This window comes from Schistocerca serialis, unplaced genomic scaffold (genome assembly GCF_023864345.2).
Source record: "Schistocerca serialis cubense isolate TAMUIC-IGC-003099 unplaced genomic scaffold, iqSchSeri2.2 HiC_scaffold_1362, whole genome shotgun sequence".
NCBI lineage: Eukaryota > Metazoa > Arthropoda > Insecta > Orthoptera > Acrididae > Schistocerca > Schistocerca serialis.
In genome coordinates, this window is record NW_026047583.1 from 30132701 (window position 1) to 30146237 (window position 13537).

The 13537-nt window shown below is 43.7% G+C and overlaps 1 protein-coding gene across 1 annotated transcript; it reads left to right on the plus strand.

Moving 5' to 3' along the window:
• Positions 1–982: 982 nt before the first annotated feature.
• Positions 983–2511, plus strand: LOC126440369 (proline-rich protein 2-like). The gene is made up of 2 exons (XM_050090657.1): positions 983–1450; positions 2440–2511. Exons 1-2 carry the CDS (start codon positions 983–985, stop codon positions 2509–2511), a joined length of 540 nt encoding a protein of 179 aa, XP_049946614.1.
• Positions 2512–13537: the final 11026 nt, after the last annotated feature.

A 13537-nucleotide genomic window follows, 5' to 3' on the forward strand; every position in this document is an offset into this window, starting at 1 on the left:
AAACACATGTACTCCATCAAATAAATGCAGCATACAGACCAATTTCTATATACAAACACCATTTAGAAACTACAAATTATCCTACTGCCCTGTTTTCTTATTTGGTCATGAGAGACTTTCCAATTTGTAATTTGCCTGTGTGTGTGTGTGTGTGTGTGTGTGTGTGTGTGTGTGTGTGTGTGTGTGTGTGAGAGAGAGAGAGAGAGAGAGAGAGAGAGAGAGAGAGAGAGAGAGAGAGAGAGAGAGAGAGAGACAGAGAGAGAGAGAGAGAGAGAGATGTATTTTGCACATTTTTGGCCGAGGCTGATGGGTGGCAATAGAGTGGGAGAGAAATGAATTTGACATAACAAAAAATAGCCCTAAAAAGGGGCACTCTTGGTTTATTCATTTCATGTATGTAGGCGGAGAGCAAGTAAAGAGAATGTAATACTCAAAATATTAAATTAAAATAAATTTATTTCAGGTACAAGGATAATGCCAACTAGAACTAGCTCAAATTTCCTTCTCTCATCTTTGATATTTTTCCGTCACCAAGGGATTTTGTGCTGGCTCTCACTGGCAGAACACTGCACAGAAGAACAAGGAAAGAATGTAAAATGTTCTCAGTCCATAACATTTTATCCAGAATGCCTCTATTTCTGACTTCAGTCATGCACCCTGGCACTGAATCTGTGAGGCATTGGACCCATTTGTCAGAAGAAACAACCCCACCGAGGCTTCAAAAAAACCAGTCCAAAAGAGCATCAGCTATAAATGGTGTGTTTCACAGCCAGTTCTCTGTGTGTTCGTGCTACTTACACACACATAATTTCCATTGTGTTCAAGTGAGCAGTCTCTCACAGCCAGTCCATTACATTAATGTCTATCTTGGACAGCTGCAGTTGAATGAGCAGACCTATAAACAAGTGAATATTCCTCCTGTAGCATGAATTCCCCTCCACAATATAGCATTCACACTAAATGCAGCACCACTTTCTTAAAAATGTGGGCATACGGACTGCTACTGAGGCGGGGGAAACCGACGCCCCCGGCGGGGGAAACCGACGCCCCCGGCGGGGGAAACCGACGCCCCCGGCGGGGGAAACCGACGCCCCCGGCGGGGGAAACCGACGCCCCCGGCGGGGGAAACCGACGCCCCCGGCGGGGGAAACCGACGCCCCCGGCGGGGGAAACCGACGCCCCCGGCGGGGGAAACCGACGCCCCCGGCGGGGGAAACCGACGCCCCCGGCGGGGGAAACCGACGCCCCCGGCGGGGGGAAACCGACGCCCCCGGCGGGGGAAACCGACGCCCCCGGCGGGGGAAACCGACGCCCCCGGCGGGGGAAACCGACGCCCCCGGCGGGGGAAACCGACGCCCCCGGCGGGGGAAACCGACGCCCCCGGCGGGGGAAACCGACGCCCCCGGCGGGGGAAACCGACGCCCCCGGCGGGGGGAAACCGACGCCCCCGGCGGGGGAAACCGACGCCCCCGGGAAACTGACAATCGGCTAGTACTACCTGTTGTCACCACTTATTTGCCATTATGTCTGGACCCTCACGGCTGCTAAACTACTGTTTGGTCTTGGTAAGACAACTTATCTGTGAAAAAATACATTTTTTCACATTGCATTCAGATGTAGCTCTGTGGCTGCCAGCCAGTGTAACATTTCCTCACTGAGTTCCTGTTTTATAGTGGATCATAGTGCGTGCAGTACAGCTTTCCTTGGCCCTCAACTAACTGCATCATTGGAACTGGGAAGTTGGTCACTCACTACAACTGCTTCGTATCTAGGGGAGGGATTAGTTGGCTCTTACAGGCAAGCTATGTGTTATCCTGCTGTGTGCTCAGTATCTTGAGCCAGGCATTCTGTTGATAGTGCCTCCTTCAACAAAATTCTTTAAAATTCTGTTTACAGTAGGGGTAGACTTCTGACATTCCAAAGATTCATCAATCACACAGGTTGATATTTTATCCAAAGTTCCCAATACTCAGGCAACTTCCACTCCCATAGTCACCCTTGGGGTGAATTTGTGTAGCTTTAAAAATGCACGTTACTACCCCTTAATATTTGTCATGTCAACACAGGATACATAGAAATTCACGACTCTGCCAGATATGTGACAAGCATGGATGGAAAGCCAAATCATCTGCATACTGCAGACGTTTGCTTAACCTTGCACAGCTTACACTGAGGACAGGCCACATATTTGAACAAAATTTCCTTAAACATTTTTGCCATTTATCAGCATGACAAGAGAGAAATCAGCATTGGACTAATATGCCATTTCTGATGACTAACACCTCTGACAATACCTCAGTTACAGTCATCCACTCACAAGCAGCACCAGAGGAATATCACAGTCAAGCAAACATTAATGGTTTGAGTTGGAGCCAGGGCATGAGTAACGACAACCAAAGGTGTATTCATTTATTTCTTATGTCTGTTACTTGTAATTAGGGTCTCAGTGATGTTCTAAGGCCTTCCATGACATCTTCCACTGATCTGTGCCCGCAACTATTGTTGCTATGATGGTCTAACAAGACTGCAACTCACCTCGCCATCATCTTCCTTATCTTCCCCTTCTCCCTGTTCCCGTTTTCAAGCACGATATGCAGTACACTAGGACTCCCATACAAGAATAACATTGTGTGATGAAAACCTGAATAGTATTGTAAACCCCGTGAAGAAATTTGATCTCTTTTTGCTGTAGAAATGTTTGTGGAAGCACACTTCACAATGTTGATATTGTGCTGGACTATACACAAGCACTGTAATGGAAAGTGAAGTTATAGTTTGGCACATGTGACAGATGAGATCTGATGGAATATGATCAAATGTTTTGTTGCAACACTTTGCTTACCTAGGCCTGCAACTGGATGATACTGTGAATCATTAGTTTTACTGTTTCTATTCTTTGCCATGAGGTCTGGTTTGTGTTCAAATAATTATATCAAACTTGGCACCCATTCTACATCTACATCAGTAAAGGCACATAAGTGAGTACTTAAGATGCCAGCATCCAAGTTCAAATGCATCTGGAAGCTTAATTGTTGGCATTCTTTTTTCTGGTAGTTCATAATAGATTATAGTTCATATTCTCTGACAAGTAGCTGACCCAGTAATGTTGATAACTAATTTGATAATGCTGCCTGCCCATTCATTAGAGCTTTAATGGCTGTATGTAGGTGCAAAAGTACATCATTATTTGTTCACACTTTGTCAAAGTACTCTGGGAAATTTTAACCACTGCTTTAAACATTTAAGGATGGTAAGTATTAAGTGTGGTTGTAGTAGTGTGTAATATTTCTTATCATGAACTGTTAAAGGTATCATGTTTCATTCTGTCTTTTAAGAAGAGCTCTTCAAATGTTGCTTTTGTTGTTGGTTATTTTCTCTATCATAAAACATTATAACTTTCATGACTTTAGCTACAGGTAGTTTAATAAACGTATCTGAAACAGAGTGAAGCCCATACACAACAAGAGCAGCTATTTCATTACTCAGACACACAATTCCATTATTTGCATAAATGTCAAAAAAATCTGTCTCTCTTTCTAATGAATTTGCAAAAACAATTAAAAAATGGAAATGTGTAGCTTTGAACTCTGCACCTTCAAGTTACCGTGCAATGCTTCTATCATTTCACCATGGAGAATGGATTTGGGAAGAGCAGGTAATTTTGAGGCCATAACCTTCATTCTAAATCATGCAGAGATATATTTTCAAGCTGCAAAATGAAGAATATGAGTGGCAGTGGAAAACAAAAAACTTGTTGGTAAAACTGGTCTTCCATTCTTAGTTGCTTGAATGGTAGACAGTGAGCACTTAGAATCTGAATGCCAATAAATATACTAAGGCTAAGAGTGTGCTTATGTCAGTCATTTGAACCTTCCGAGAGTCAGGTCCATAACCTATGCAGTTAAGTAAGCGATCACTAGCATGAATACTGAGTTAGTATCAGACACCTCACATTTACCACACCAATGACACTCATCTCCCCAAGATCAATCCCTGGTCTGGTTTTTATGGCACTATTGCCAAATGGTCTGATCTTTCCAGGCTTTTGTCTAATATGGCACAATTGTTTGTTTGCTGATGAGTGTACACTGACCCCTACCTCAGCACCTCAATGCCTCGAGCCATCACAATTCTTCAGAAATGAATTTAACAATACCATGGAAAGCACACAGGCACGACAAAAAAAAAAAAAGAAAAAAACTGTAAGAAAGTGAGCTCTCAGTGAACAAGGCCTCTGTTATATATAGATAACATACACTCACATACTCACGCAAATGCAACTCTCACACACGTGATCACACACTCTGGCAGCTGAAGCCAGGCTGCGAGCAGTTGCACATGATTAAACAGGCAATCACGTGGGGGTAAGGAGGAGGCTGGGACAAGGTGTGGGAGGGTAACAGGGTAGAAGTGAGCAACAGTAGATTGCTGGAGATGACCTGCAGGAGACAGGACATAATAAGGTTAAAGGCAATAGCAAAGAGGGTCACACTCAAAACAGTACCCTGAGGCACACCAACTTCCTGGTAAAGGTGTCTGACAAGGCAGTACCAACATTCCTTGAAAAATCAATACTTTAAAAATACCTGAAGGACATGGGGCATGTGGCCTCAGAAGTGCCACATGTAGAGAGATCAAGAATACCCATCCTTCAGAAGGTGTTTCAGGCATTCTGCAAATTTAAAAACACTGGCAGTGTCTGATATATCCACAGAAAACCATTCGCGACACACGTTGACAAAGTGATGAGATGGTCAGCTGCAGGACGGCCTGATCAAAATCCGCACAGTACAGTGGTCAGTGAATTGCCACACTCTAGTCACTATACCAGCCAGGCATGAATTACATGTTTCATCAGTTTGCAAACACAGCTTGTGGGAGAAATGGGGCAGTAACTAGAAGGAAGGTATTTTTCCGTACTGGGCTTGGGTATGGGTATGGGAATGACAGTGTCTTTATGCTGGCATCTGGTAAACGGCGCCCTCTGCCCAGATGCAGTTGTACATAAGAAAGAGCAAGTGCTTGCCCACAAAAGAAAGGTTTAGGAACATCTGAATGCAAACATCGTCCAGCACTGTGTTGGAGGATCGATAGGAAGTGAGAGCAAGTTCTCGCCCCCTCATACTAAAGGCAGCTTGTAGCACTCGCTAATCTGCCAAAATAAGGGTACTACCCAAGCCTCCTCCACTTGTTTCTGGTGGAGGAAGGCAGAATGATAGTGGGTGGAGCTTGAAATCTCTGCAGAATAGCAGCCCAATGGATCTTGGTCCTGCAGGGCCCATACAACAGATGAGGTAGTGGAACTGTTAGAAGAACTAGTTAAGGAAATCTAGCTAGATTTTTGCTATCCTGAAGGGTGCAATGACACTGTGCATGCAACTGTTCATAATGAATGCAGTTTGCCATCATAGAATGATGGTGAAAAACATGGAGAACACATCTCTGCATGTGAGTTGAGTCACAACACAGCTCAGTCAATCAAGGCACTGCGACATGGCACAGTAAAGATGAAGGGCGAGAATGGAATATTGTGTGGTGGTAATGATGGCATTTGTAAGATACTCTACCTGGCCATCACAACTGGAGAAATTATGTTACTCAAAGGGTGCCAGGGAACAGTAAATCTCGAGTCATCCCTAGAAAGTTGCCATTTGGGTGTGCATATATGTGGGGTAGGAGTCAGAAAATGGATAGCAAACGGTAAATGGTTGCTCGAGTACGTACTAGAGACAGTGATGAGATGATGGGCAAATTGGGCAGTGCAGGAGATTTCCAGATATGGGTAGGAGTGCATGTAGTTAAAAGGAAGATGGGTACTCCCACGATAAGGCAAATGAGGTTAAGGTGACAGAAGTTCAGCCTAGAGGGCACCTCTCTGTCAGGTTCTGGGAGATTTCCAAGGAGAATGGTGTGCATTACAGTCAACGAGCAGCAGAAAGGGGTGAGGGAGTTGGCCAGTAAGCTGGATGAAGAGTGTCCATGACACGGAATGACTGAGGGATGTAAACAGTACATATGGAAAAGTTCAGGAGAGGAATGTAAAACACGGACAGGAATAGCTTCAAGCTGGGTAGTCAGGGAGAAATGTTGACTTTGAACGTCCTTCCATATGAGCAGCATGACTCCCCTCTCTCCTCCTACGATATGGAATGCCATCTTTGGAGAGAGGGAGTCAAAGCAGACTGGGAAGAAATACAAAAGCTCAAATCAGTCAGGAGGATGCAATTTTGTTTCCTGCAGGCAGAGAACTAGCAGAGGCTGCGATTCCAAGAGCAGCTGCAAGTCATCTTTTTGGATTGAAGGCCACTAATATTCCATTGGAACAATGTCATGATTAGGAAAGAGGAGGAGGAGGAAAGAGATGGAGAGGTGGCACCTCAGCGGCCATTCCTGTGTTACATTCTTGACTGCATTTACATAAACTTATGGCTCCTCTTTTTTGGTTTCTTAAACATTTTATTTTATCTGACACATTCCTGACCTTTATGATTTGTGCCACATATTGGTCCTAAACAACAAGATGTATGAAAAAGAAACCACTTACTGGATAAAGGACTGTTTGCCATGGTCATGGGAGCTGGCAAGTAAGTCAATGCAAGATCTGAAAGATCACAAGAATGATCATTCAATTCTGTTTAATATACCAGAGACCTATATTAATGTTACTGAAAGCAAATCCCTAATGACAAAAGTAACTAAACAGTTACTTTGAAATCACACTGCACAATTTGTGATGCACGTGCTTAAGTACACTAAGGTAGTTTTATTGAATTACTAATCAACACGTGTCAAACATAACAAACACTATGACAAGTATACCTCTCAAAGTAGTTTACTTGGTAGTTATTTCACAAGCAGGAAAGTATTTTCAGAAGAGTTTAGGAAGTTTGATAGGCCATGAATGTATGAAGGAGAATGAGTCTGATATCATTCTAGAAAGGTACTTTGAAATGTGTTTGCAATTGCGAGTACCTGTCATTTGTGTTTGTGATATTTGCTCAAAAATGGAGAAATCTCAGTTCCCAACTGCAATCAGTAAGCATTTTAGACAACAGTAAGTGGTAAGCGTTGATTTTAAGGAATATTTATTGTCATGTTTAATGAGTATCAACTATGGTGTAACACATCGCTTTGGTAAAGGTGTACATCTCACAATGTCTATAGTACCGATGAACAATGGTCACCACCACAAAGTGATTATTATTTTTTTTAAATTCAAATGATGGCTTTAAACTTTTATACCCTTCTCTGTTGTGCATAATGTGGTGTCACCGCCAGACACCACACTTGCTAGGTGGTAGCCTTTAAATCGGCCGCGGTCCGGTAGTATACGTCGGACCCACGTGTCGCCACTATCAGTGATTGCAGACCGAGCGCCACCACACGGCAGGTCTAGAGAGACTTCCTAGCACTCACCCCAGCTGTACAACCGTCTTTGTAGTGATGGTTCACTGACAAAATACGCTCTCATTTGCCGAGACGATAGTTTAGCATAGCCTTCAGCTACCTCATTTGCTACGACCTAGCAAGTGGCCCATATCAGTTACTATTGATATTGTGAATCATGTACCATCAAAACAGACGTTCATCATTAATGGATTAAAGTTAAGTATTCCACCAGCTAAGTCAGTTTTTCTAAATTCTAATTTCCTTGTCCTGTTCCAGACCTCACGCCAGCCTGCGTGAGTTAAAACGCATGCATTTTGGCCTCCTCTAGTAACACCTGCCAACCACAACACACAAAATCTAGTGGAAATTGATGCAGCATATCTGCAGGATGGGATAACGATAATTAGTTTATCGTTCTTCACAGTTCATGATGATTTCAGTGTTTTATTCTATCATGATGATGATGATACCTGGTTAGGGGGCACTCAATGGTGTGGTTATCAGCATCCACACGAATCCCCAAATTTTACATGGTCCAGCCATGCCACTTTCACAAATGATGATGGCAACACAAACAACCAGTCCATGGGTTTATTCCTTGCTGTCTCATTCTTGTTCAGCAATGTGCCTTCCCCCTAGAACTGTCAGCATCATGGCAACTGCCATTACATCAGGAGAACGAAGATGAAGTCGAGCTGTCAGTAAGATTCTGTACACTAACCAATGACACATGACTTGACATTAATAATTAAAGAGAGTTACTTGTTTTAAATTAAGAGCCAGTATATGAGTGGTCTTTGAGATATTTTTTGGTTCATTTAGCAAGTAATTTAGACTTGAGATAGCATTTCAGTTAACAGTGCTAAAGAAGTTGCAAAGTTTGTGATGTCAGGAAACAGACTGCCATGGGAGATGCAATGAGACTGAAATGGAGATGAATAGGATATTAATAAAGGAGTTTATTTGATTAAGCAAGTTGGTAGTGTGCAGAGTACCTCAGAATAGGAGGAAGTATTTTAACGGTTCAAAGCCCTGAGCTGATGAAATATGTCCTCACCCTGGGAGGAGGACAGGAAGCAGTGTGGGGTTCATTACATGCCACAGAACCAAACTTTATATGCTACTGGTGAAAATCACACTTGCTCTGCCAGTCTCATACGTGCATCCACTACTTTCACTCACCTTAGCGATGGGGCGCGTGCCTTCCTCCTCAGCAGGGCCTGATTGACAAAAAAAGAATTTGCGTGTTAATATAATAAATACTTTATCTGCACAAGTAAAACAAACTAGTGATAAACTAAGTGTGTTTCAACATGACCTGATAAAGAACAGAATCAATTGTTTCTATCTTTTAGAAAAAGTACGGATCAGTGTATAATTGAGCATCTAATCTACTCAATTATAAACAACCATCAATATTACCGAGTTCCAGAAAGCCAGAACTTTATTCCGGTTGCACGCTTGCTATCTGAAGACTGGCAGGGACAAATAAATGTTTATTGTCATCATTTCACATAATTATTGATCAAATTTTAAAATCTGCTTAATAAAACATACAATCTTATGTTACACAGTTAACACAGTGTCACGTTTAACATTTAGGAACTGTGTGTAAGCTTGTTTATGCACCTTCACTAATTGCATTCATGTACCGACATTATATTCATCCAGTATTTGGCAATGAGAGCACTTGGTGTTTTGCAGAAAACTTCACCATAATTTTAAATTATGATGAATTTCTCTCACAGATACCCCACAGAAAGTAATAGCAAAAATGTTTATCACTTACCACATTTTTGCTGTTTGTGCAGTAATAATGCCACATCAAACACATTCAATGTAACACTCCTTTCTTTACTTACAGATGGGTACAAGTAGTGAGGAGAATGAGTGGCAGGTGAGGCAGATTATTTCTCAGGTGGATTTTTTGTAGAGGTGAGACAGAAAGAAAATCTGATGCGTATGGGAACAGGATGGATTAGGAGACATAATAGGAATGAGGTGGAAGTGGGTGGAGTAGCATCTGGCTGGTGTTTTACAATTCTGCCTTATGCCACAGAACAGAGGTATGTCAGTTGCTGGCATCTGAACAGGCTTGAAACTGAAACTCACCCTCAGTGCAGCGGATCTTGCCAATGACAGCCACTGCATGGTTTCCACCCTGGAGCCATGCGACACTGGACAACTTAACAGTATTTCTCCACTACATAGCCTTTGTAGGGGAATGTGCAGTGGCTCACTAGCCAACCCAAGTTCCAGACTCGACATCAACTATCTACTTTGGAATGCATGACTATATTAATAAGAATGCAGCCCACAATATTGGCATTGCCAGTGCTACCTACAGCAGTGTTTGTCAGTTGTTACAGACAGAGTGCTCAACTGGAAGCTTCAAGAATAGTTTTCATATTAGTAGCAATCTTTTCATGCATCATGGCATTCTCTTCCTTGCCTTCATCAGAAAGTTGTTTCATTTGCTTCATGTTGGCATGTACCATCTGTGCCACAATGAAACACTCTTCCTCTTGCCCACTCAGGAACATCTCTCTTCTTGTGCTTTTATAATTCCTTTTTTGTCTCTGGAAGCTTTTTACCAGTGTCTTGTGATCCATTAGGTAGCCTTCATCTCTGTGTTCAAGTGCTTCTGCATAGTGGTTGAATGGTTTTGCTCCGTGTTCAAATGCCTTGTGGCACTTCTTTCTTTCATCCTGGTATCTTTCTGCCTGCACCATTCCACATCATCATACCTCCTTACTGATGTCTTGGCCCAATTTCTGTATTTTTCTTCCAGGTGTGTGCCTCATGGTTGACACTGCCATCTCCTCCATGGGGATGACAGTTCATACTTTTGGCTGCTGTTACAGTCAAAACTTTTCCTCTGAGCACAGCAACATTGGAATCTAGGACATCATCAGTGCAGCTTGCAGTGCTCAGCTTAGCTCATATTAGTGACAACCTTACAGCATATCAGGAGTATTTTTATGTTGCTTGCACTAGGAAGCTGTTTCACTTGCCCAACATTATCATGTGCCTTCTGTGTTGCAATGATGTTCTAATGTTCATGGCTACCTGAGCACATCTCTCTCCTTGTGCATGGATCATCCACATTAGGTGGGACATATGACCACGAGTGTGGGTGGCAGATGGGGCAAGGCAGCTCCCTGCTGGACTCCCTGTAGAGAGGTGAGGCAGAAAGACGAACAGATTGGTCTGGGATCAAACTGTAGTGAAAGTCTTGATGGGAAATACACTCCTGGACATGGAAAAAAGAACACATTGACACCGGTGTGTCAGACTCACCATACTTCCTCCAGACACTGCGAGAGGGCTGTACAAGCAATGATCACATGCACAGCACAGCGGACACACTAGGAACCGCGGTGTTTACCGTCAAATGGCGCTATCTGCGCAGCATTTGTGCACCGCCGCCGTCAGTGTCAGCCAGTTTGCCGTGGCATACGGAGCTCCATCGCAGTCTTTAACACTGGTAGCATGCCGCGACAGCGTGGACGTGAACCGTATGTGCAGTTGATGGACTCTGAGCGAGGGCGTATAGTGGGCATGCGGGAGGCCGGGTGGACGTATCACCGAATTGCTCAACACGTGGGGCGTGAGGTCTCCACAGTACATTGATGTTGTCGCCAGTGGTCGGCGGAAGATGCACGTGCCCGTCGACCTGGGACCGGACCGCAGCGACGCACGGATACACGCCAAGACCGTAGGATCCTATGCAGTGCCGTAGGGGACCGCACCGCCACTTCCCAGCAAATTAGAGACACCGTTGCTCCTGGGGTATCGGCGAGGACCATTCGCAACCGTCTGCATGAAGCTGGGCTACGGTCCCGCACACCGTTAGGCCGTCTTCCGCTCATGCCCCAACATCGTGCAGCCCGCCTCCAGTGGTGCCGCGACAGGCGTGAATGGAGGGACGAATGGAGACGTGTCGTCTTCAGCGATGTGAGTCGCTTCTGCCTTGGTGCCAATGATGGTCGTATGCGTGTTTGGCGCCGTGCAGGCGAGCGCCACAATCAGGACTGCATACGACCGAGGCACACAGGGCCAACACCCGGCATCATGGTGTGGGGAGCAATCTCCTACACTGGCGGTACACCACTGGTGATCGTCGAGGGGACACTGAATAGTGCACGGTACATCCAAACCGTCATCGAACCCATCGTTCTACCATTCCTAGACCGGCAAGGGAACTTGCTGTTCCAACAGGACAATGCACGTCCGCATGTATCCCGTGCCACCCAACGTGCTCTAGAAGGTGTAAGTCAACTACCCTGGCCAGCAAGATCTCCGGATCTGTTCCCCATTGAGCATGTTTGGGACTGGATGAAGCTTCGTCTCACGTGGTCTGCATGTCCAGCACGAACGCGGGTCCAACTGAGGCGCCAGCTGGAAATGGCATGGCAAGCCGTTCCACAGGACTACATCCAGCATCTCTACGATCATCTCCATGGGAGAATAGCAGCCTGCATTGCTGCGAATGGTGGATATACACTGTACTAGTGCCGACATTGTGCATGCTCTGTTGCCTGTGTATGTGCCTGTGGTTCTGTCAGTGTGATCATGTGATGTATCTGACCCCAGGAATGTGTCAATAAAGTTCCCCCTTCCTGGGACAATGAATTCACGGTGTTCTTATTTCAATTTCCAGGAGTGTATTTTATGAACAAAGGTACTGGCACCAGAGACAAATCTAGTGAAGAGGAAGTGATACTGTATTATCAGCCATTCTCTCCAAAAGCATTGACACATTCATCCCACATGCTTCAGTTGTTTTCACTCTACTATACACTCCCAGCACCTTCATTTCAGAGGTGATCAGCTTTCATATGTTATAAAGTAGATCATAGAAACCTTATTTCTGCTGACTGGATTCTTCATAACCACCCTATCCATAATTCAAAAGACAGCTCCATAAATAATTGTAAACAATTAATTCCAAGAAACTACAGAGACATTCAACACAAAATAAGGAAAAGAAAACAAATGTCTCCAGTACACTATCTCATGAGAAAGAAGAAAAACAGTACATCAAGAGAACAGTATCTGTACATTTGTGGTGGTAGATTTCCAACTACAGTTACGATTTTGATATGATTTTCATTAATAAAGACATGCATTAATTTTAGTTACAAGGCACAGACATCAGTTTTCTTCAAGAATGAGTTATCAGTGAAAATATATGTCAAATAGTATATACCTAGCAAATAATGTAACAAAGATAAATAATATCTACACTGTCTTTGCCATCCACAATTAAGCCAAAGATAGGAAGCTCCTTCTATAAAACATACTGTACTCACGTCTGTACCAACAAAGAAAAAAACACATTCTAGCATCACCTGTCAGCTTCTGGGTTCTAATTGTACATAAACTGAACAACAGATCACAGTACACAATGAAATGGGACATTCCTATGGTTATGCAGATTCTGAAACAAACATTTTGGCAGGACCTTTATGTCTGATTGACCACAGAAAGGTTAAGGGAGCCCCTGAAAATGTTAGTATCAAATAACTTATGGTAGTACTGAACGCATCAGCTATGACCATTTATAAACTAGATTCACACCCAAATATTTCCATTTAAGTTACTACCATAATAGGTTGTACAAAAAGGTTCAGTTTTGAAATACAAATCATCCTCTGTTTCTTCTACTCACATCATTCATTCATTCATTGGAGTCCCACTGTTTGATTAAGCCTCTTCCCTGGCTTCTCCTGGTATTCTGGTCTCAAGCTACAGGCATTGCAGCTTGTAATCCATGTAGCCTGATATCCACTCAATGCCTCTCACCAGACTGTCACCTCAATGTTCCCCCCACTCACCTCTCTAGGATAGGAGCATGTAATTGTCTTATCCTATCTGTCACTCACTCCATCACTACATTTATCACTCATCTCCACTACCTCCCCACTACGTCTCCTACTCCTGCCTGTTCCCTGTCCATTTTTCTGTTTCCTTTTCCCTCCCTGTAATTCTCAGCACACACGTTTCCACAGCTATATAGGCAAACTTTGTATTTCTGTAAGTCAGTAAATACTCGCCCCAAATCAAAGTCCTCAATATTCAAAAACATAAATATAATAAAATATATTGTGATTTCTGGATTCTAATTCAATTGTGAATGGTGGAC